At 37.7% G+C, this 25,752-nt stretch overlaps 1 protein-coding gene across 4 annotated transcripts; it reads right to left on the reverse strand.

The window, feature by feature from the left end:
- LOC121422372 (battenin-like) lies at positions 1-25,390 on the reverse strand. Of its 4 annotated transcripts, none has more exons than XM_041617371.1 (14): positions 25,179-25,390; positions 16,124-16,286; positions 15,011-15,110; positions 12,901-12,990; positions 11,479-11,558; positions 10,363-10,448; positions 9,000-9,072; positions 7,796-7,939; positions 6,127-6,307; positions 5,206-5,274; positions 4,388-4,443; positions 3,582-3,675; positions 2,107-2,247; positions 1-841 (listed from the first exon to the last, which is right to left on the reverse strand). In XM_041617371.1, the coding sequence occupies exons 2-14, from the start codon at positions 16,228-16,230 to the stop codon at positions 713-715; spliced, it is 1,350 nt and encodes a 449-aa protein (XP_041473305.1). In that variant the 5' UTR covers positions 16,231-16,286; positions 25,179-25,390; the 3' UTR covers positions 1-712. The 4 variants fall into 4 exon arrangements, with proteins under 4 accessions (XP_041473305.1, XP_041473302.1, XP_041473303.1 ...); XM_041617368.1 differs by having other exon boundaries at positions 16,124-16,279; positions 25,174-25,390; XM_041617369.1 differs by lacking the exon at positions 25,179-25,390 and adding an exon at positions 17,426-17,540 and having other exon boundaries at positions 16,124-16,279.
- Positions 25,391-25,752: the final 362 nt, after the last annotated feature.

Raw genomic sequence — 25,752 nt, forward strand, 5'->3', positions numbered from 1 at the left:
AAAAAGCAGTATTCATGATTTACTACCAGACTTTGGGTGGTATACAAGATAACAGTGAAATAAATGATTTTCTGAAATATGTCACATGAATAATCATTGGTAATAGCTAACAGTGTCAGAACTGTCCCAAAAGTGACATGTGCATGTAATAAATAATAATAACAATACTAGAAAAAGACATTTATATTGCACCATCTATCTAGAAATAGTCTATTATGAAGCGCATTGTTATTATTATTATTACCTTAGCTTTAGCTCGAGCATCCTTCCAGCATTTCAAGGAAACAATTCTGCTGGGTACCCATTCACCTCACCTGGGTTGAGTGCAGCAAAATGTGGGTAAATTTCTTGCTGAAGGAAAGCACTGCATGGCCGGGATTCGAACCCACGTCCCTCTGATTGAAAGACAAGAGTCGTAACCACTAGACCCCAACGACCCCACAATCCTTACTTACACCTTGTACTCTCAATGATTTGTCATATTTGTAAACTGTCCAACTGTATATATGACAAATGTTTCAGGCATTACAATATTCTGAACTCATCACTTCTTCACACACTTACAAACTGCCCCAAAACATGATTTGGATTTAGCTTCATGCATAGTGATAACATTACAAAGAAGTTGTTGGGCTGTATTGAGCCCCCACATAAGAATTACTGCACAATTTTGAGGTCTAACAAATGTGAGGAACAAAAAAGTATGAAACCGTTATTTCACCACCACTCTGTTACAAAATGCCGTATGGGTTGGAACTGCAATAAGTGCTGCTATGGATATGCCAATTGAGTCAGATACTGTAGGTGCCCCTAAGGCAAATTCCCTTTTATCCACAGATACCTGTATAAGCAAGGAACAATAATAAAAATAAATGAAGGTAGCAAATACCTATTATCTAAAGCCAAACCTGCCCACCTCTGGGAATGAAAAACTACATTCTGTGATAAAAAAAATGTATTTTCCCCAAAAAAGTGTATTTCATAATATGCGTGGCACACTCGCTCATCGCGGCGCTCAAGCTGCATGCAAGCTAAAATGCGCACTGCTCTGATTTAACAAAATGATTGAAAAAAAGAAGTTACCTGAAATTACATAGATCTAATAACCATATTTTTGTAAGTTTTATGAAATAGAGACATATAGAGATGATTATTTTCCTCAATAAATTTTGATTTAATTTTTTTTACAAAAACATATTTTTTAAAGAAAACTGCCATATTTTGGTTGCAAAAAACGTACTAAATACGCCAAAAATGTACTGGTTGGCAGGTCTGTAAAGCCCAACATCATATAAAAATATATCAAATACACATGAACTATTACCTAGCATATAATACCCCATGCCTAATACTTTTTATCTTGAATCCGATACCCAATTCTAACAAACTAAATTACCAAATCAAATTACCCCATACCAAATATCCGAAACCAATTATCCTATGCCAAATATCCACAACTTATAATTATCAAATAATACCCAATGAAATTAACAATAACCAAAACCAATTATCCTACACCAAATTATCCATTAGTAATACCTATCAAATACGCAATCCAGTCATTAATATCCAAACAAATTGTCTCATGCTAAATATCCAGACTAATAATCATCAAATACCCAATGTACTCACCAATATCTAACACCAATTATCCTATGCCAAATAACCATAACTAATAATTATCAAATAATACCCAATGAAATTAACAATAACAAAAACTAATTATCCTACACCAAATTATCCATAACTAATAATTATCAAAAAAACAATCCAATTACCAAAATCGAAAACCCCATATCAAATAAAATAAACTAATAATTACCAAATATCCATTACCAACACCAATTACCAAACTACACCATTATACATTCCTCTACATTTTTTGGTTCCATCTGGAAGAGCTACGTTCATCAAACTGCAACACATAATTTTTGACATATTCACTAGAAAACAATCTTTGCTAAAGGTCTAGCCTAAAAATGCTAAAGGGCACTACAGCTGATACTTTCTCCAAATTTGCCCCACAATGCATTATATTAAATGCTTTAAAGATTACTGCCTTCGGAGAGCATAAAGAGGTTCTATTGATATGATTTGTTGACTCACCTCTCTCCTAATGATGTAGAAGGTATTGACGTAGGCAGCCCCACCAAGCAACCCCTCGAACAAGACAAGAACAAACACAATGAAGATAGACGGAATGTAGAAGTAGAACAGTTGCGTCAGGAAGATGATCATGTTTGCAATCTAAGGGAGGAATAAAAAAACAATGTCTGTCCATGCCGTTGAAACTGAGGTACTAAGTAATTCATAAGTCTACCGTGTTCCATGCAAAATAAAGGTACCATATTCTGATCTAAGAATACATATGAATAGCCAATGCCCAGTTCCTCAGCTAATACCCACACTTCAATGTTAACAATATTACGTCTTATTAACCACCTTAGTTCCAATGAACTGTTCCCCAAATAGGGCCTGCAATACATATATTGTTACCGTTTTCCATTTTGATACACAGAGCACCGGACAAGGTCTGATTTCCAAAGTCATTGTTAGTGGTATGACTCCGACATGGATCGAACCCATGGCCTCCCGTTCATGAGGCAGCCACACTACCACTGGACTTCCATTCTGGACAATCTAATCTAGGGTTAAGTCATTTATCAGTGACCATCAGCCATATTTTGGCAAAGACCGGTGGACCCCCCAAAAATAACAGAAGTACGGGGTCACCAAAGACTACAAAATTTTTAATGAAATTTTCTTTCAAGTGGTAAATTGCCAATCGTCTACTGCCAACTCATCCATTCACCACATGGTCTACCTTCATTTAGTCTAATGCCATTCCCCCCATCAACATTTCATCTAACAACCATTTAGTCCAATAACCATTTGGTCTAATCTGCACTTTGTTTAATCCCCAGTTTGTCTACGACTATTTCGTCTCATAACCAGTTGGCCTAATATCCATTTTATTTTCATTAATTTTGCCCAATTAACACTTAGTCCAATTAGACAAAATGGTATACGGACTAAATGGCTATTCATATGGACCGAGGGGTTATTAGACGAAAGGGCGAGAGGACGATTTGGCATTTAGATCATGTGGATAATGGACAAACTGATGGTAGACCAAATGATAGTAGACGAGTTGGTAATTGGACGAATTGGCAGTATACCAATAAAAAATAAACCTTTCAAGCCTCAAATCCACCAAGTATATAGCTCTGGAAAGAAGAATACCAAGCAGGATATCTCAGTTTACTTGCAGGAGTTTATCAACGCATAACATTATAATCATATTGCTTGCGTGGGCCATCTTGTTTAGTCTGTTGGCGAATCTTATTTCCTCCACTTCAGAATTGCACAATGTCACAGGGCCAGTCATGTCACTGCTGAGAGCTCTTTCAAGGCCAAACATGGTTCTTTACCCAAAGCCCTTGATTGTACACAGAAGACATTTGATCTCTTTCATCAATTCATCACCATTTCGTTAAGTGACTTTCATCCATTTCCACTAGTAACTGTTATAAGCTTCTGAAATTCTTGAATCTTATTGGCTGACAGTGAGAATCGCTCACCTGCATAAGGGCAAAGATCCATGTTCTTCGTATGTGAACAATATTAACTGAAGACCTTGAGATAAACACTCCGGTTTGGTATAGAACTTGATACCTACATCGTTAAGAAAGTATTTATAAAAAAAGACGGGTAAATATACCGATTCTTTTATCAAGATTTATATGAAAATAAAAATTTATTTAGCTTAGGTAGTTTACACGTGTAGCTTATCAGTTATAAGTAGAGCATCCCCTTTTATTAAAGATTATGGTGGTGTTTTTTTTATTAGAGTTTCCTCAACTTCTTCAGTCTTTGTATACAATTCATGCCATATTGACACTTTAAGTCATTGATTTCAGGAGAAAACTGCTGTTTGTCTGGAATGCGAGTTGAGCCATGATCTCATGTTACCAAAGGACTGAATACTAATACTGGTACTAGTATGACTACAACACTAACAGCTACTACTACTACTACTACTACTACTACTACTTCTCCTCCTCCTACTACTTCTCCTTCTACTACTCCTAGTACTTCTATTACTACTACTTGTTGTAGTAGTAGTAGTAGTAGTACTACTACTACTACTGCTTCTACTACTACAACTAAAACTACAACTACAGGTGAATTCAACTTTTTTAATCATTTTTATTTGGTGTAACCATCTCATATCATCAAATTTTACAAAAGAAAAATTCAAAGCCATGTTGCGTGTCTCAGTACATTTGGCTACATATTTTAAACAAAGCAATTTTTCCAAGATTAATCTCAACACTAAATGATTCTTGTTACTATGATTATTCATGAAATATACTTTAAATCTTACCATCTGTACTGTTCCTGGTGTGGCAACCAAGCATGAGGGAAAAACAACAGCTCGTACTGTACGAAAAGATTAATAGAATTTGTTATAAAATTCCATTCTTAACACTTTTTGCAGCTATAGTATTTTCTTCTTTTTAATTATAAGGTTCATCCCAGAAAAATGAAACCAAGAATTATCAATGATTCATCACATCATCATCAATACAATAGACAAATGATTTATCATTTTAAAGCTTAGTCTCCTCTTTCATCTGACATAACTGGTGGGTGTTTCACAAAGCTGCTCGTAAGTTAAGAGCGACTTTAAGAATGACTGGTGATCCTTTCTTGTGGTAAATGACGGTTCACCATTATATTCACTGGCAATGCTTTAGTACGTAAGAAAGGTTCACCAGTCGTTCTTAAAGTCGCTCTTAACTTATGAACAGCTTTATGAAACGCCCATCGGGAACTATTCTTTATTCAAGCATGAGTAAGTAAAAACAATTGGAAGGATAACAAAGACCCACTTGGTACATCATATCTTCAAAAGATGGGTAGTCAACCTGACTGAGACGTCGAGTCTTCTCTCCTGCACAACTAATTGACAGGCCTCTCAACTTATTTGATTTGCAGTCCTTTTAAGGACGACGATCATTCCAGAAAAGAATTCTCTACCTTCCACTTAATCGCCTCTCCATTTCACTTCTACACCCTCTTTTCTTCGGTCCTTCTAGGACTCGCCACATAGAGTACCATGAACTACTTTCCAATATCTGCTATGAAACTCTACCCCTGAACCTGCCCTTGGTAAAATACATGTTGCCTTTCACAACTTACAAGTCCTTGATTGATGAAGTACTCTGCTATATAGACAACCATCAATGGTATCATCAGATAGAGCACTGACTGCAAAAAGAATTCAAATAAATAACATAGAATTGAAGTCTTTTGTATAGATAGATTCACTCAAGAACTTGATGGTCTTATTGAACGTATTAGCAGATTTGAGATATCAAATGTATATCAAGTAAGACAAGATGGATTGTTAACTGCATAATAAAAATTCATGCCTCCATTATAGCCAGACCTGAAATATACTGCACACTTAACATCAAAACTAGATGGATACTTGACTGCTTTCATCCAACATTTAATAAGATAATTGTCTATCCACTATGCATGCATAAACCATGATCAGGGTTCCCGCAGAAATTTGAAAACAGAATTCCATGACTTTCCCATGACTAAATTGCTGCTTTTCCAAGACTTCCTGTGACATCCCGGAAGTTGTGTAGAATTTGGAATGTGACAAAACTGGGAAAAATGGCAATCATGAACACCAATTATAATAGCATTATATTATCACAGAGTACGAGAGTCGCGAGACACGACAAACTGGAAAGCTGCCATAGCCAAGAGGTAAATGCAATTCCGTGACTTTTCCACTACTATTCACAATTCACAAATTTTCTAAATTCCCTGACTTTCCATCACCACAAATTTGTCCAGGATTTTCCATGACTGTGGGAAGTTTTTTAGATATGAGAACAATGCATTTAATCTTCACAATGACATATGCGACCTATGACCTCTGATCTCGTGACCCCCAAAACCTGGTCAAATTATTGTCATACCCATACTCTTCAACCATATTTGAAGTTGATCACTACACAGTTCTCACGAGGATGAAATCCCCACAAACATAATGCCCCCTGGCGACCACAAACGGTGTGGGTGAAGACATGAACATAAATGTACCTTTAAGACAGCTACCTTCTCTTGCCATGGCAGATGTGAAGCCTCAGCATCTTGAATAGAAGTAATATCTTCTTCCTCTTTTTCTGTTTCTTCTAACAATGGGGGATACTGTATATGGGCCTGTCTTCTTCCCCAGGTACAGCTCTGTATTGCTGGAACTCTAACTAAAACCAACCAGTAACTGTTGAGGACAGAATACAATTTTAAAGAGTGAATAGCTTGGTATACTCTCACTTTATCTACTTTCCATTTGATCTTATTCCAAATGGTAAAATCCTAGTTTGTCTACAACCATTAAATTGTCATTTGATCTATTTTTCCATGTAGTCTAATTCTCAAAATGGACTGCTCCCAATTTGTATATTCACTTGGTTTAACCCTATCTAGGCCGGGGTATTTTGGGAGTTCCTATGGCCGGGGGGGGCCTCCCAGGCCCCCCCTAAGATCTCGGCCGTCGACCGCGCCGAAAATTGGCATGCGGGTTGCCTGGGGCATAATCTACAAGATTGTACAGTAATTTATTTCATGCGAATCGCTATTAAGTGATTATGCTAATTTATGCGTAATTAGTAAGCGAAATCATACTTTTTCCTCTAACTCCCTAAATAAAGCTTTAAATGTACTAATTTTTGGTAAAGAAACTCTTTGTGGTGTCCTTAGCAAGTGTACATGAAAAAAATTGTGATATCAAATCATTTTCTTATGTATTATATTGTTTTTTGCAATTTATGTATTTCTTTGTTTTTTGACCTTTTGTTTTTCATTGTTTTTTCAATGAAATTTGTTGGGGACTCTTCTGTGATCATAAAAAGCATAAAATGAATACATTTAGACTAGAAAAACTAAAAATAATCATACATTTATGAATTTTGGTTGAAAACACAATTTGCATTGACTTTGTACACGAAATCACGTTTTTGAGCAATTTTCGGTCTGACATGCACTTACATAATGTTGCATAATTTCGGAACCACGTACCCGGGTGACGCAAAATTGGTCTCAAAAGTTGCGCAAGACTTAAAAGTTAAAAGTCAGTGAGCGGCGCGGTCAAAAAATTTCGTACGGCGGAAATATCGCGCGATTTGTTGAGGGGGGCCTCAGAGGCCCCCCCTCCCCCCAGTCTAGATAGGGTTAACATCGCTTTGGTCAGCACATGGTTCAAGCTTCACATAATGTGTTTGCAACATTATGCTAAGAAACCATTCCAATCAAGCACAATCTGCAATCTAAAATGAAATAAGGGCAGGAACTTTTTTTTGATTGAACAAAAACAAGCAACAAGAGGAATGCCTCTGGCAGTCTCGCCTGCATCAAGTGATTCATCATAACAGCAGTGCTGATTTTGAAAAAATTGAAGACCAAATTTGTTGCCTTCCTCATTCCCCCTTTTCTTTCTCATCATCTTCTCCCTCCTCATTCTCCTTCTGAAGTAGAGACCACTGGCTAGAGTACTTCATGCAGTGCCACATTTTTTATCTTCATTTTATGAACCCACCCCTACACACATTCTTTTTTCACACACATTCTTTTACCAATCATGAAATTCACTAACACTCCTAGATAGTTTTCACAAGAATGTTAACCCGCTGGCTACTGAATTCTTTATTTCCAATAAGATTTTGTACAGGAATCACCTGGCTCCAGTAGGCAATGGGATAATAAAACTAACCTTGATGCCATGAGAACTGGTATAATCAGCATAACGAGTATCGTGTTGCGTGGTGATAAACCAGCAGATGTAAGCCCCGCATAGCTTAGTGCACCAAACAACCCTGCACCCCCAGTGCCTGATGACCATGTTGATACAACATTTCTGAAACAAAAAGAGTAAAAAAAATCTCTCAATTACTGGTTAAATGACATTTCCTCCGGCGAAAATTGCTCCTGCACGTTAAGCCAAGCATTAAACCTAACCTCCGTAACTAAATAAACCCTAATACTTATCTTTACATTATTCTGAACCAAAAACTCTATTGAAATCCTGACTCTAACCCTATGACCTCTGAGATATCAAGACTGGAGCAAATGTCGTGTCACCCAATTATTCATCAAGATTACTGTAGGGCAATGCCATATCATGATCAACCTTTTTGGACGTCCGACCCCCATTTTTGCTCAATTCTTATCTAACCTCATAAACTGACCAAGTCATGGTCATTTGAGAACATTACAGACTGTCAAAAGAACCAGAAATCAGAAATTTCATTACGGTCCCACAAATAGGGGGTTGGATGTACATATTTTATGGAATTGCTCTGTAATTAATTCATCTAAATGAACTTAACCTGAGCTTAGTTGGGCTATTGTGTGAGCTTGAAGATCTCTCAGCGGATCACGCGATTGTGACAAAAATTTGCTCCAAGTAGAGAATGACACAATCCATGCCGTTGCACAGGTAAATTGCATAAAATTCATAGACATTTTTCAAATATAAAGTAATCATTCACTAAATAAAGCTCCTAGAAAGCTAATTTGTGATGAAAATATTCTTTATGGCATTCCTAACAACTGTAACGAAAAAAAATTCTGCACCAAATCAATTTATTTATTTTATTGTTTTCTAAATTTCTTATGTTTTTCTTATTTTTCCTCTTTTTTTTTGATCAAGGAAATTATTTCAGTCATAATAACCTAAGATATTTTTAGTGACATATCTACAGAGAATTTTCTTAACGATAACAGCCCTAGAAAAGTAAAAAATTTATGCAAATTTTTCAGATACAGATTCATGATAATATCTTGAATTAATTATACCTTTAAATGTAAAAAAAAATTGGACGAACAGTAGCATCAATATACCGTGCAATACCAGTTTTGCAATTGTTTTGCAATATTACCATGTCTAAATTGATGATAAAGAATTGGTGACTTACTCATCAAAGAAAGTTGCCATGCTTAAAAAACTAAATTCTCCAAGTCCAGAGGCAAGTGATGCGAGGCTTACACCTAAAAAAAAAATTGAGAAACTTGAGTAAATATTTTTGTATTAGATTGTATAAATGAAAATGTACACAGAGATAGATTTAAAGATAAATGCCACTTGTAGTCATGGCTTCATAATGAATTCACACAGAATCGAATAAAATAACCACCAAGTATCTATACGTAAAGAAGAAAATATTGTGTAATTGCTTCAAAATTAGAAACATAAGCATGGCATTACATTCAGATGTTTAGTCTTATACCAAGCAATTATACACTGTCCCACATGTGCTTATCTGTGTTGGAGATCTTCAGTGTGATCGTTGTCAGCTAAATTTTTTTCATGATTTCGCAAAGTTCAGTCTCTGTAACTGCACCAGATATCGATCTACAGTGAAATAGTGATGATTAATCTTGGTTTTAAAGAACCCTCCTAATATCAATGTCTAGTTCCAGTACATTTATTTATTTTCAAGGGTCCATTAAAACAGGTCCAAGCTGCACCTTTCTTAAAAAAACATCCTACTCAGCATCTTTCCTTCACCAACCTTCCCATTTCACTGTAGACAGACCAATGAGGGAATGCAGGAAAAAGTGCTGAAAGATGCTCAATGAGATTTCTGTGAAAAGGTGCAACTAAAGGGGCATTGCAAGAAAATTTTCAATAAATTGCAAGTCAATTTTTGTCCCAAAATCAATCATGTCTTGCAATTAATTGCAAATCTGCACTTGATTGATACTCTGATTCTTGCAACATAGAAAGGACAAGTCCACCCCAACAAGAAGTTTATTTGAATAGAAAGAGAAAAATCCAACATGCATAACAGTGGAAAAATTTCCTCAAAATCGGATGTAAAATAAGGAAGTTGTGACATTTTAAAGTTTCACTTAATTTCACTAAACAGTTATATGCACATCTCGGACATTATGTAAATGAGGGGACTGATGACATCATCCACTCACTATTTCTTTTGTGTTTCATTATATTAAAATTTTAAATATAAAATATTGCAATTTTCTAATCATTGTCAAATGAAACAACAATTAATTTTTAACTGAACATGTGTAAGTAACAAATAAGGATGCAGGGATGTCATGAGGTTGTTCAGGTCTCGAGATGCAGGGATGTAGTCTAGGTCGGTTGTTCCAAGTCATGAGGCTGCTGGAGGAAACATTCTCCCATAGACTTTGTACACATGACTCTGCCTAAAGTCAAGGCCAAGGCCACCAAAACGTGGCATCAAGGCCGCCCACGACTACATCCCTGAGGTGACACTGTTCAACTATTCTCAAAAATAAGATGCACTTTCCTACCGATAATAGTCAAAGCAAGTGTCTTGGCAAAAGAAACCATGATAAGGCCCGCAGCGATGAGGATGACACAAAAACCTATTCGAACACTGTAGTGGGAGAAATAAAACAAAGATCACACATTTCATGGACATACATATGTAGACCTGAATCTGAATTTCACTTAATAATATGGATTTAAAGAGAGCAGGGCCCCTAAAGCTCAGCAATTAATCGTAAGGCTTATTTCTTGTTTGCATTGATCACCTATTGATATCAGCCCTACGATCAGTTGACAAGCTTTATGATACAAGGCCCAGGGTTTAAATCTCGAACAGATTTCACAATGTTTTGATCAATAACGACTGCCAGGGATCCATTTCATAAAACTTTTGATAAGCTATGACATTTAGAGATCAGTTGATCATAATCGAATTCCATAATTTCACTAAACGATGTCATTATAAAGAGATCTTGGCCCTGTCTAACAAAGAGCAACGATTGATCCAATCAATCGTAACTCTATAGAATTCCATCAATGTCACAATTTTTTTCCAGAGGAAATTTGCAGTTTCCTTTGTAAACAAAGAGAAGCACAGGGAATTTTCAAGAAAACAATGACTGCATGAATATACATCATAGCTAGAAAGTATTTTGATTAAACATGCATAATAGATGTTGACATTGCTGGCCGTCCATAGTTGCGATTGATCAGATCAATCGCAGGAGCCTGTCTTACAAAGAGTTATGATCGATCTGATCAATCGCAACTATGAAAAGCTAGCAAAGTCAACATATAAAATGAATGTTTGCTCAAATTTTTTTCTAGTTATGAATGTATATCCATAATTTAATTTATTTCTTGAGAGTTTGGTGTGTTCTACTTTGTTTACAAAGGACATTTTACACATTTCTAGTAGAAAAAAATTATGACACTGATGGATTTCCACAGACTTACTATTGTTTGGATCAATTGTAACTCTTTGTAAGACAGGGCTAAGGTAACCCACCCAACATCTTAACAACAGTGACAATACATGTATTTCATAAAATGACAATTTGCAAATCTTATTTCAAAGAGCATTCAACCCCAGATCAATAATACTAAATAATTACAAATTATGAAACAAACAAACTTACTCATAAGGAATGAGATCTGCAAACCAAGGTGATGCTAGCTTTATAAGAAGACATGGAAGAATATCAGCTAACAAAATGACCTGAATCATTAAACAAAAAATTTAAAAAAATAATTAATTCTTCCAGGTCCAAATCACTAATTTTCCCTGCCTGATGTTAGCAACAGTGAATTTTTTTCACTTCTTTATTCGATAACAACAAACATAAATACATTACTGTAATGTCTCCTTGAAAAAAGTCTGAGAAAGTTTTTAAGCAGTAGGAGGGGGTGGGGGGAGGTTGACAAAAAAATACCTCAAGGCCAGCCTTGACTCATCCCTAGTCTGCAAACACAGACTAAAAAGTTTGACACTTTAACAAATGATACCATTTATAGAGTAAAGATGAGAATCCAAACTCTGTCTTTGTATAAGCAGCCACAGTATGATGGGGTGGCCAAAATTTGCACACATTTTAAAAATTGGCACAAAACTGATATTCAATCAAAAATTTCTTACAGTTCAAACAAAATCAAATTGAATTAGAAATATCAAACAGAAGGCAAGATCCTAGAGTCAAATTCGCGAGATGGAATTGTGAAAAAGGTCAAGGGTTCCACTGGTAATGCGATCTAAAAATTCCATGGAGATTGACTAGTGTGCGCTCAGCTGAAAAAGTGTCATGAAGAAGTATTACCTTGATTTGTGCACAATAGTTTCGCAACATTTTAGAACAGAAATCAAGCAGAAAAATGTAACATCATTGTATCAGATGGAAGTTTAAATGCCATAAATTTGTTTGGTATCACATTTCAATTAATATTTGGAGACATCTTCTTACAATCAGGCTATTTCATGATGCTTGTCGAAAAGTTCGAGTTTTCTCTGAGCGGACGCAAAAGGAAATAAAATTTGCCAATGTTTGCCAAAATTTTCACAATTGAGACGTTACCTTCAAGAAAATTGCCATACATAGGGGGTGTTGCAAGAAACTATTTGCAATCAATCGCAAATATTGTGTTGCAATTTTACAATTGATTGATCACTTTTAACTTTAGCAAATCAGATTACACTCCTTGTTGCATGGAGCAGAGTAGCAATCGATCGCAAATATGCAATTAATTGCACGGCATGTGCTTGATTTCAGGAACGAAAATAGACTTGCAATTGATTGCGAGTTTCTTGCAACGCCCCATTAGTGATTTTGGATCGCTTTTTTGGTTGGTGATATCAGTTTTTCAAGATATTGATTAAGATGTTCAGATATTCCACCTTGCGCAAAAAAAGGTAATGCCGAATTAAGGTCACACCACCATACCACGAAGAAACAGCCACAGCACATGAGGAAATCTAGTCTCACTCCTTTAGACTCCGCAGTAAACACTGTGCAAAAACCAAAGGTCTGTGATTGCAGACTAACTCATCCCAATCCCTGTGAACTTACAGCAGTACTTGAAGGATTACAGTCATATGGATTGATGGTAGGTGATGTGGTACCATTGATGACACTCCAGTTAACGGTAAGCATGGTTATCTGATCGAAAGTGAAACAATATAAAACTATTATGGGTGATCAATCACTATTAATTTAAACTGTTATGGCATGTAACATGAGTCATATATGCACATTAAAATTGTCCAAGCACAATAATTCTTTTTTCTCTCTCTCCCTCTCTGTTGATTAATCTATTAATATCTTTCATGAGAAAGTCAGGAAAATCATGTCGTCATCATATCATCTAATGAGGTTTCTTTTTAAATAGTATGAAATATATAAAAACCCTATTCCACATTATAAAAGAAATAATGTCATAACAAAATGCAAAAGAAATACTGGGTGGTTTATGTTATCAGTTCCTTCTTGTACATACCAACGGAGATGGGCAAACTTTTCAATGGTGAAATTTAAAGAAAGTTTACGTCATTAAATAATGTATCTTTCATATTTTGTAACCAATTTTGATGGCGTTTTCAGCATTATCCTTGTTTGAACTACTTTTAATACATAACAATTTTTTGTGTGGAATTGACCTTTAAGGGAAGCAATTGTCCTCATCTTATCGGTTCAAAGGTTTTTTCAGTTTGAATTTGAACCTAAAGGGTGAGCGACCTGAACAACACGTCATGTGGTCTCTCATTGACTGTGTGCTATAACCAACTAGTCCTAAAACATTTTAAGATAACCATTAAAAATACAAAGAATAAATTAGCCTATACTTTAATTCTATACAGAAAAACTAAAATGTTTTTAAGAGGAAAGTTCTTGTTTGCTACTTGGTAATGTGTAGTATGAAGAGTGGTATTTTCAGTTTGAATTTGAACCTAAAGGGTGAGCGACCTGCTACTTGGTAATGTGTGGTATGAAGAGTGGTATTTTCAGTTTGAATTTGAACCTAAAGGGTGAGCGACCTGAACAACACGTCATGTGGTCTCTCATTGACTGTGTGCTATAACCAACTAGTCCTAAAACATTTTAAGATAACCATTAAAAATACAAAGAATAAATTAGCCTATACTTTAATTCTATACAGAAAAACTAAAATGTTTTTAAGAGGAAAGTTCTTGTTTGCTACTTGGTAATGTGTAGTATGAAGAGTGGTATTTTCAGTTTGAATTTGAACCTAAAGGGTGAGCGACCTGCTACTTGGTAATGTGTGGTATGAAGAGTGGTATTTTCAGTTTGAATTTGAACCTAAAGGGTGAGCGACCTGAACAACACGTCATGTGGTCTCTCATTGACTGTGTGCTATAACCAACTAGTCCTAAAACATTTTAAGATAACCATTAAAAATACAAAGAATAAATTAGCCTATACTTTAATTCTATACAGAAAAACTAAAATGTTTTAAGAGGAAAGTTCTTGTTTGCTACTTGGTAATGTGTGGTATGAAGAGTGGTATTGAGTGGTGCTTGATCGTTGAGGTGGGCCTATATTACTAGACTAGCTCAGAATGTTGAATTATGCTGGCCAGGTGCAAGTTGTTAAAACAGGAAGTTCACCCAGACAAAAGGTTAATTGTAAACAAAGCTGAGAAAATAAATGATATTGCCGAAGGTTTGAGAAAAATTCATCAAAGAATGAACAAGTTACAGGAACTTTAAATCCCGGTATATGATTTGTGATGTCATGTGCAAGCAGCATTCCTACATAGCAAATGGTAAAAAAATTAATGAAAAGTCAATTTCTCAGAAAATTTACAATGGTTTTTACTGTACCTCTTGTATATTAGACAAATCATTTCACATCCGATCATGAATATAAGACAGAAAAAAGTCATCAAGAACCATTAAAATATGAAATTCTTTCAATTTTATATTACATAACATATGGGGCAGCTGCTCGTTTATGATGTCACAAATCCAAAACTATAAATTCTAATAACTTTCTTAATCTTTAACAGATTTTCCTCAGACCTTCACCAATATTCTTTATTTTTTCTGCTATTTTTAGAGCAAACTTTTCTTCAGGTGAACTTCCCCTTTAAGGATTCAAGGTTGCATTATTAAGCCTGTTGATTGGTATCTCTTTTAAAATCCAGGTGAAATATACCTACTGGACTGGGTGTTGTCGATGGGGCTCTTTCTTCTCCCAAAATATCAAAAGCTGCACTGAGCATGATGACATATGCGTAGTTGTTACATAACCCCAGCAACCTAGAAAATAAAATAAAAAACAATTATTATTTAGATGTAGGGTTCTAGAGGCGCAGATATTTTTTGACGTCCGACGAGGTTGTTTCAAAGAGACAAAATATTAAAACTCATTTTTAACGTGCATGTCTGACAACCATCCAAGTTTGAAAATATTGGACGAAATGAATATTTTTTGCCCCACCCACAAGATTATCATTGGTTAAAAACTTATTGTGCACATGAAGCTATTGTTACGTTACAATGAAATACCATAGATGATGGTAACTAATTTTTTTTTTTTTTTGCTTCATTACTTTATGTTTAGCTTTGTGGGGGTATCTAAATAATAATATTGGATGACCAATTTTCATGGGATGTGTAAAAATATTGTTACTCGCTGAAGAACAATATTTCTTTGCATCCCACTCATAGCCATCCAGTATTCCCTAAATGTATGACATGGTAATATGCGTGTGTCATATTTGTAAGATATGTGTGCTAAATAAATTACTAGTGAAAATATTAGTATGTGTAGTAATAGCAGGAATAGGAAGGAGTGATGTAGAAGCAGTTCATGTAGTATTTCATTTATCAATTTCATCAGATTTTTAAAAAATAAATATGCAACCAACAAAATAAGATGCGATTGTTTGTTGAGTCATACACATCTTGGTTCGGATTAACTATTTAACACTTATGCTTCGTATAGAATTTTTTTTTTTTTACATCAAATATGACCTTAAAATGTATATTCATGCTGGATTGGAAATCACGGTCAACATTTTGAAATTTGCATCAAATAATATAAAACTTTAAACATAAGAACAAAATGTAATACATAAATTGTGCCTTCACAAGTGTACTGTTTGTAATATAATTGATTTGATCATGGATATTATATTTATAAACTAACTCTTATTTTCAATTTCGAAAACCTTAGTCTACACCATCAATAACTGCAATCTTACATGTATATGGCATTTAAATCACTCACACACACACCAAATATCATTAAGGGCCATCAGTCGACTCACCAAAATGAAGACAAATTTCTTCTTGCAATCCATTTCCTGTTTCGAAGGTCTCTATCATTTGTAATTGCGTCGTCGTTTTCTTCAGATTCACTCTCAGGCATTTTCATTAATTCAATGATAGCAGGAGGAGAGGGGTAACTCTATTGGAAACAAAACCTGTAATAAGAATAGAGAATGTACATCCAAAATCAGTTTGCAAACAAAAGCAATGAAAACTGAGTTCTGAAATTACATTTTGAATCAGAGAAAATAAATTTAAAAAATAACTGAAAGTCAGTTAAATGGTTAATAAATTTTGAAGCCACTTGAACATGTATGATTCTTAAGTCCCTCTGTGGAAACAGATTTCTGTAATTTTACAGTTATAAAGCATATATATATATATATATTGCAGTACAGGGTTCTGACAATTAACTCAATCCTAGTACCGGTACTAGTCATGAGTCATGATGAAGTCAGTAATAATCTTTCAAAGAAAATAATTTTGAACATCGCATGGGTGGGCACTTACGCGCATTGCTCATTTGTCATTAAGCACAGGAGTTTTTCTCAGCAAAATGGAACTTGCGAAGGTTATTATAAAAAAGATGATTCTTCTTTGATGAGCAATCATAGACCCATATCTATTCTTTCAAGATTTTCCAAAATCATTGAAATTTGTTAAAAATAGATTGTTTAGTTTCTTAACGTCAAATAGTTTACTAGCCTCTTCTCAATACGGTTTTAGAAGAAAAAAAAATTCATCACCTTTGTGATAAAATGTCGGCATCTCTCTAGGAAAGAACATATACTTGGTGTATTTATGGATATACTGTAAGTAAGGCGTTTGAAACACTTAATCATTCTATATTACTCGAAAAATTGAAATATTATGGTATACGTGGAACCCCTTTTGTGGTTCTCTATCTTTCTGACCGAGAGCAATACATATCTTATAATATCAACTCTATCAAGTGTGAAATTCCCAAAGGTTCAATTCTTGGTCCTTTGTTTCTTTTGTATATGACCGATTTTTTAAATTCATCTTCACTACTTCAATTTATTTTATTTGCAGATGACACAAATGTACTTTTTTCTAAGTCACCATAACCTTCTTTATCTAATTATTACCTACAGCCTCCAAATGGTTCAGAAGTAACAAGTTATCATTAAATAAAAAAAAAATTCTGAATAACTTTTTAATCAATAGACATTGTAGACTTTGATGGATTTCCTCAAACCTTTACCAATATTTTAATTAAATTTTCCATTTACACTACAAAAATATTTTTTATCAATATCAGGGTGAACTTCCCTTCATACCTTATACCGCATCTAGCATCTACTGGAAGTTGTTTCTGCAATCAAGTGGTACTGTACATCCTCTTCCTAGCTTGGAGTTGGATAAATTGCTCTACTGTACTGGTAATGCATCTATGCTAATAAAGTATTGTGCTTTGCCTTTGCTGTACAGGGGCATGGCAATGCAGTTTGCTATCGAGTTATTAATTTATCATGCGTGAATGAACATATGCCACACGTAAACACACAGACCAAAACTTGTCTAGCCCTGTATTATATAGGCCTAGAAGCAATTTCCCCTTTCATTACTTTTTGGGGTTAAAAGACCTTGCCCAAAATTGGTCACGCTTGATTCACAACCACACATACAATATGTGCATCGACACGGAAACGTGACTTCCACAGTACCATAAGGGCACTAGTATTCAACCTGGCATAATTCAAAGATTTGGACATATTCCCAAAAATATGTAGAAATATGGAATCTATCTTAATTTCATACCTTTGTTATTTCCAGGGTAATCTGTTGTCGGTATTTTCTTTATCAATCTGTCGACTGTGTGTGTGTGTGAGGAGGATCGAATTATGCGGTGGATGGCCTTTTGCACTGAATGGCACTAGTATTCAACCTAGTGAGGATAGATAGCAAATCTCAAAAGGGTTTATATTGCTTAATTAGATCTATGTAAGTCTCTGGCTCTGATTAATTCCGTTTTGTCTCGTCTCAAATGGTCAAGTGGATAGTCGGATATGGGACAAGGGCAGATTGAGAGACAGGACAAGCTTTCATCGCTAGGTTGAATACTAGTGCCCACAGATTGACTAGTGCCAAAAACCGTCGCCGTATAATTCGATCGCCCATTCGCCCGTGCACACAGTCGACTGGTTGAAGAAAAAAAATAACGGAAAAAGAATAACCAGCATGCAGCATTTGCTCTTGGAAATAATTAAGAAGGGTCTGAAATTCTCCAAACGGGTTGAATACTAGTGCCCTTACGGTACACTGTCACTTGCAAGAAAAAAAATCGTTCACGCCAGTATAATAGTATTCAGTAATACCTTGTGTCATACTCTTTGGTGATTTTAATTATCCCGAGATTGATTGGAAGTCTGAAACATGTATTCCTGGTGTAGAACACTCAGCCTTTAAATTTCTTGAAAGCACGAGGGATGCTTTCCTTGTACAGCATCAACAAGAACCAACTAGACACAGACAAGGCCAGCGCTCTAACATCTTAGACTTGGTTTTTACTTGCAGTGAGGATGACATTTCTGAAATTAATACGACTGCAGGCATAGGGAAAAGTGATCATTGCACTCTCATTTTTTATATGAAGATTAAGGGATTTATCTCTTCCATTAGAGACAGCAAGTACCTGTTTAACAAGGCAGACTTTGCAACTATGAGTGATAAGCTACATGATGTACATTGGGAAGCTGAGTTTGCAGATAAGTCTGTTGAGGAATCTTGGCTCTTTTTCAAGCAGAAGTTACATGATGCTGTCGATAGATATACCCCAAAGATTGACTCAAAGAGGCATCAACAAAAGAAACCTTGGATGGATGCAAAGACCCTTGGCCTTGTGCAGGAGAAGCACAGACAGTATAGGAAACTGCGTGATATGCTAAAGGATGTTAATCGTACAAGATACAGTGGAAGGGATATTGATGAACAACGCCAATGTTACGCCCGTTCAAGTAATCAGGCCAGATGGGCATGTAGAAAAGCTGTTCATAATTTTGAGGGACGTATTGCATCTGGATCTAAACAATGCCCTAAAGCTTTTTGGTCCTATGTAAAATCCAAGACCACTGTCCGGGAGTCAGTTGCCAACATTGTCAAACCTGATGGGAGTACCACTACTTCAAACAAGGAAAAGGCTGAAGTTTTGCAGGATGTTTTCACATCAGTTTTTACTCAGGAGAATATGAATGACATGCCAGCTCCCCCTGTGGGTGTTTTTATTGCTCCGTTTGATGACATAGAGATATCTTCCAATGATGTATTCAATCTTCTGTGTAAACTGCAACCAAGTAAAGCTCCTGGGCCTGACCAAATCCATCCACGTGTACTCAAGGAATTAGCTGATGTACTTTGCTTTCCTATTTCCATTCTGTTTCAGAAAAGTGTAGGACAAGGAGTTTTGCCTGAAGATTGGAAGAGTGCTAATGTGACCCCTGTATTCAAAAAGGGTAGCAAATCAGAAGGTAGGAACTACAGGCCTGTAAGTCTGACATGTGTTATTTGTAAGTTACTTGAAAGCTTGATAAGGACACAACTTATTCGTCATCTCCAGGAGAATGAGCTGCTCTCTGTTCATCAGCATGGTTTTATTGCTGGACGTTCTTGTACTACACAGTTTTTAGAAGTTTTGGATGAGTGGACCCGCATTTTGGATGATGGCGGTAGTATAGATGTAGTGTTCATGGATTTTATGAAAGCCTTTGACACTGTCCCCCATCACCGACTTCTTAGTAAACTACAAGCTCTTGGAGTCAAAGGGAAAATGCATGCATGGATTAGTGATTTCCTGCTTGGTAGACGTCAAAGGGTCATTGTCAGTGGTCAACATTCCCACTGGTCAGAAGTTTGCAGTGGAATACCCCAGGGCAGTGTTCTCGGCCCCATTTTGTTTTTAATGTATGTTAATGATCTCCCAGATATAGTGCAGACTTCAGCCAAACTGTTTGCTGACGATACTAAGTTGTATGTTCGTTCTGATGTTCCAGGGGCCACCGGTAAATTGCAGGATGATTTGACTGAGCTTGAGGCCTGGGCTGAGAAGTGGCAGCTACGTTTTCACCCAGATAAATGTACTGTGTTGAAGATTGGAAGAAGTAGTTCTGACTCTGAGTATCATATGACCAAAGGTTCACAATCGGTTGTTCTACGTGAATGTGAGAGTGAGAGAGATTTAGGAGTTCAGGTAGACTCACGTCTTTCTTTCAAGGAGCACATTTCTAAAGTGGTGTCAAAGTCTAATAGACTGTTTGGTATTATTAGAAGAACTTTTGTACATTTGGATAAGACCTCTATTAGTATTAAGCTTTTGTTTAAGGGTATTATTCGCCCTATCTTAGAGTATGGCCAGGCTGCGTGGTCACCGTATAAGCTGGGTGAGCAGAGGCGGTTAGAAAGTGTCCAACGTAGAGCTACTAAATTGATCCCAGGTATTAAGCACCTATCATACTCTGAACGTCTTCGCCTCCTGAAATTGCCATCACTCAGTCATCGACGTAAAAGAGGTGACATGATTGATGTGTACAAATATCTGCATGGTTACTATGATTCAAGTTCTGAACTTTTCTATCTGAGACAAGGTGGTAAAACGCGAGGTCATTCCTTAAAGCTAGAGAAAAGATATTCGCGTCTTGATGTGCGTAAGTTTTTCTTTGCTAACCGAGTGATAGATGTGTGGAACAGTCTCCCAGAAGATGTAGTTACTGCTTGTTCAGTGATTGCTTTTAAGAATAGACTGGATAAGCATTGGGAGAAGATTGCCTATGACAATGTGTGTGTGTGTGTGTGTGGCTGGGCTAGGATGTGTGCTGCAATCTCTCCATAGAAATCACCCTTCATCGTTTTATTCTGGAGAATTTGCTGGTTTCTGCTCATCAGATTGGATAATCAGATATTTAAACCATTGATTTAGCCAATTTTGTTGGGAAATGTGAAATTTCAGAAGGTGTATTTTCAGGTGAAACATGGGATGTCTCCTCAGCATATCTGCATAGTCTAAGCACAGTCCCACTACCTGAGTTTCATTATTTACTGGCACTGGTGTCTGCATACATGTATACAGAGTCTGCAGCACACTACCTGAGTGGATGTATTGTTAGTAGTCAAGAGGACCTGTGAATTAGACCCTGCCTGCATCTAAATCGCAACATAGCTAGCATAAATGAAATCCTCGTGTAACACTTGCCTGCCTATGAAGGATTTTAATGGGAATGTCACCCTCACTTCCCTACTCTGCTATTTAAAGTAAATGTAGATTTCTAGATATAGACTCTGACTTAGGTGGACTTGTGGCTTTATCATCATGTAAACTGTCCGGAGCTCTAGTAAACTCGCAGTTCACAGCCTTCTGCAAACCTAGAAGCTTAGATGTAACATGCCTAGAAAGCCGAAATTCCCATGTGGGGCATGCAAAAGAGCAGTAACATGGAAAACAAAGGCAATCCAGTGCGAAGGGGTATGCAATCAGTGGTTTCACGCACACTGCGTACACTTCAACACAGCGGAGTACAACGCAGTCGGGAACAGCTCTGTTGTGTGGATCTGCAACATGTGCGGCATGCACAATATCAGCATGTCTAACCTTGAACTCAAAGCTGACACTGATAGCTACAACCCCTTCAACCACTTAACCATTGGAGATGAAGATATATCCTTGCCTACTGATAAGGATGAAAATGAACAGGATAGAGCTTCAGAGACATCAATTCTGAGTATTGGTCCTCCAGCATCAACCTCTACTCCCATTAGACGGAAGGAGAAACCCACTACTGCAAAGAAGCCTCGACCGAGGGCACTCAAGATACTTAATGTAAACTGCCAGAGTATCAGAGCGAAGAAACAGACATTTCTACTCCTTATCAAGGATCATGAGCCAGATATCATTGTCGGGACTGAATCCTGGTTGAAGCCAGATATTTGCAGCAGTGAGGTGTTCCCTACTCATACGTATAACATCGAACGTCGAGACAGACCCGGCGATGCACATGGAGGAGTTTTCATTGCAACCAAGAAAGAATTCATGGCTGTAAGGGAAGTTGAACTTGAGACAGACTGTGAGATTCTGTGGTGTAGAATTGATCTGGCTGGAGCAAAGACTCTGCATGTTGCAGCATTTTACAGACCACATGAAAGAGATGCAGACAGCCTTACTGAACTAGAGCGGTCACTAAACAGACTTCCTCCGACTCATTCGGTGATTGTTGCTGGAGACTTCAATCTACCTGGTTGGAACTGGGAGGACAATGTGATCGGCAACTGTAGGAACCCAGCCCTACATCAGAAGTTTGGCACAATCATCGAGGATCGCGGCCTCACGCAAATTGTCAGAGAGCCAACCAGAGGACGAAATGTGCTGGACCTCGTTCTCACGAACAACCCTACGTTAGTCCTTGATAGCCAAGTGGTGCCTGGAGTGTCTGATCATGACTGTCCTCTCATCATCGTCGACATGAAAGCAACGAGACGCAATTCGAAGCAGAGAAAAGTCCTGCTCTACGGAAAGGCAGACTGGAAGGAGTTCGAAAAAGTCATGATATCTGCATGGGAGGAGATTGAAAGCAAAATCGACACTTCAACACTGAATGACCTGTGGATGACCTTCAAAAACGCAATCACGAAGGGAGTAGAAAACTTCATTCCCCACAAAATGACACACCCTAAAGGCAGTCTACCCTGGGTCACCAACCATGTCAGACGACTCATCAAAAAGAAAGACAGAGTATGGAAGAAATACAGGCACCACAGAAATAACAACCAGGGTCCCATCCCACACAACATGGAGGTGGAGCTGCAGAACACCAAGCGTACACTCCAAGCTGAACTCAGAAAAGCATACTGGAATTACCTTGAGTCAATCTTCACTGTGGATGAAAAGGATGATGAAACAGCTGAGTTCAATTCTATGAAACGCTTCTGGCGTTTTATCAAGCACAACCGGACGGACAACACTGGGATAGCAGAGCTGAAATATGAGGGACGGAGAGTGACAGACTCCACTGCCAAAGCTGATATTATCAATCAGCAATTCCAGAAGGTTTTCACCAATGAATTGCCAGTCCCACCACATCTCTTGCCTGATGCATCACCATACCCAGACATGCCAGAGATCATCATAACAACCAATGGTGTGGAGAAACTTCTGAAGAGCCTCAAGATTCACAAGGCACCAGGACCTGATGGCATATCACCTCAAGTTCTGAAGAAGCTTTCCAATGTCATCGCCCCAATTCTGACCACTATCTTCAGGATCTCTTACAACACTGGTCAGATACCAGACGATTGGCGAGAGGCCAATGTAGTGCCTATCTACAAGAAAGGCGACAAAACAGACCCATCGAACTACAGACCAATCTCACTCACATGTATCTGTTGTAAGCTGCTTGAACATATTGTAGCCAGCAACATAATGAAACATAGCAGTGCAAACAACATCCTTCATCCTCTGCAACACGGCTTCCAACAAAACAAGTCCTGCGAGCTACAACTGCTGGGATTTATCTCTGACCTTTACAAGAACCTTGATCAAAGCCTCCAGACTGATGTCCTTGTCATGGATTTTAGCAAGGCATTCGACAAGGTCGGGCATCAAAGACTGCTTCATAAGCTGGAATACTATGGCATCCGAGATAAGAACAATGGATGGATTTCAAGCTTCCTACATCATAGGAAACAACAAGTAGTCCTTGACGGGTACCATTCATCAACCATTGACGTGATATCAGGCGTCCCCCAGGGCTCAGTCCTCGGACCCTGCCTGTTCATCCACTATATCAATGATCTGCCTGATAGACTCTCATCCCCAGTAAGACTCTTCGCTGATGACGCTATCACTTATCTTGCTATCAAGAACCAGCAAGACTCACAACAGCTACAAGATGACCTTGACAAAATCAGTGAATGGGCAGCGACTTGGATGATGGAACTAAACACCCAGAAATGTGAGGTCATCAGAGTCACGAGGAAGAGGAATGCGGCCAATCAAATCTACACCTTGAACAACTCAGTACTGAGAGTAACTGCTGCCTCCAAGTATCTAGGTGTTACAGTCACATCGGACCTGAAATGGAACCAGCATGTTAATAATATCTGCCGCAAAGCAAATTCCACCCTTGCCTTCCTACGCAGAAACCTCCGCATCAACCTGCCTGAACTTAAAGCCACTGCCTACAAAGTACTAGTACGGCCCCTCGTTGAATACTGTTCTTCGATATGGGATCCATCAACCAATCATCTTATCCACCAGATTGAGATGATCCAAAGGCGGGCAGCTAGATTCGTGCTTAACAGATACCACAACACCTCTAGCGTTACATCTATGCTCGAAGAACTGAAATGGCCCACACTGCAGAAACGAAGGGAGGATTCTAGACTGGTCCTTATGTACAAGCTGCACCACAATCTTGTCAGCTTCCCAGTGGAAGAATACATCACCCCACTCACTGGATCAACAAGAACTCGATCACAGCAACAAGGGAATGGCTACCAGCTACCACACTGCAGGACAGAGCACCATCGTCAATCCTTCTTTCCAAGGACGATCAAGGCATGGAATACTCTTCCTCCCAACATAATCAATGCCTCTTCTCCAAAAGCCTTCCGCCTGAGACTGGCGGAAGGCCAGAGCTAAATCTGATGGGACTTTTTACTTGCACCTGTATATATTTTGCACTGCACACCTAAACCCGGCCATACACACATGTCAGATAAACCATCTGCAAGAATCTTCAATCCTGAAGGAGGCAGATTTAACCCGAAGAAGAAGAAGAAGATGACTTTGGGTAATTTTCGTTTCTTGTGTGTTTCCATGGGATTTTTCACTGTCTACGATACCCCTGCCACCCCTCCATGCCAACATAAGTAGCGCATCTAATTTTGTCTGAAGGAGAGCAACAATAGACATTTCTACTTTGATCGATGAACAGGCTTCGTCCTACAACATCGTTGGAGTAAACTAAACTAAACTAAACTTACTTAGTCTTGTGTGATACTTTATAGTATCTTGACAAATAACAGAAATCGTATACGGTACCGTATCTCTTCCGAGTCTGATCGTTCCACCACTGGCACCAGCAATTGGGATGAGTGACTGCAAATTCTTGTTTATAGTGTCCAGTAAACTAACACATCATCCTTCAGCCATCACTATAATCCCATCGTTTAATCTGAAACTTATCTTTCTGATTTCTGTAGCAAATTAGCAGGAGTTCATCTCGAGCTTGTTTTGTTTTGGCGTTTTGGCATTGCTATCACAGGCTCACAGCTCGCTGGCCGACGGCGCCCGCTAGCTGGCGCGCGGGCCGCGTCTGCTTCGCTAGCGATAGCGCGAGCAGCCACACCTTTCCCGTCCATGGGTGGAGCCAGCTGGCGGGGCGGGGCAAATTTAAAGCGGGCGACGCCCCTCGATCCCCACCTTTCCCTGGCGGAATTATGAACAAGTTCAAAGTTTGTCTTTATGAATCCATATTGGACATTTGTTTTGTTCACCACTTCAAGTCAATAAGTATCAAAAATAAGAATTGTATACAGTGAAAGTAAATACCCGTTTGTATAATGACTAAAGCCATAAAGTCAGAAGTGTTAACATTAATTCCAAAACGTTACAGTATGC

Source organism: Lytechinus variegatus, chromosome 10 (genome assembly GCF_018143015.1).
Source record: "Lytechinus variegatus isolate NC3 chromosome 10, Lvar_3.0, whole genome shotgun sequence".
Taxonomy (NCBI): domain Eukaryota; kingdom Metazoa; phylum Echinodermata; class Echinoidea; order Temnopleuroida; family Toxopneustidae; genus Lytechinus; species Lytechinus variegatus.

Bases quoted from the DNA above. Each gene is read 5' to 3' on its own strand.
- LOC121422372 (XM_041617371.1), bottom strand. From the start codon at position 16,230: ATGAAAATGCCTGAGAGTGAATCTGAAGAAAACGACGACGCAATTACA. The intron at 10,449-11,478 runs GTAAGTTTGTTT...CTCCCACTACAG, and splicing joins GCAGATCTCATTCCTTATGA to TGTTCGAATAGGTTTTTGTG. The intron at 3,676-4,387 runs GTAAGATTTAAA...TTAACGATGTAG, and splicing joins CACCAGGAACAGTACAGATG to GTATCAAGTTCTATACCAAA.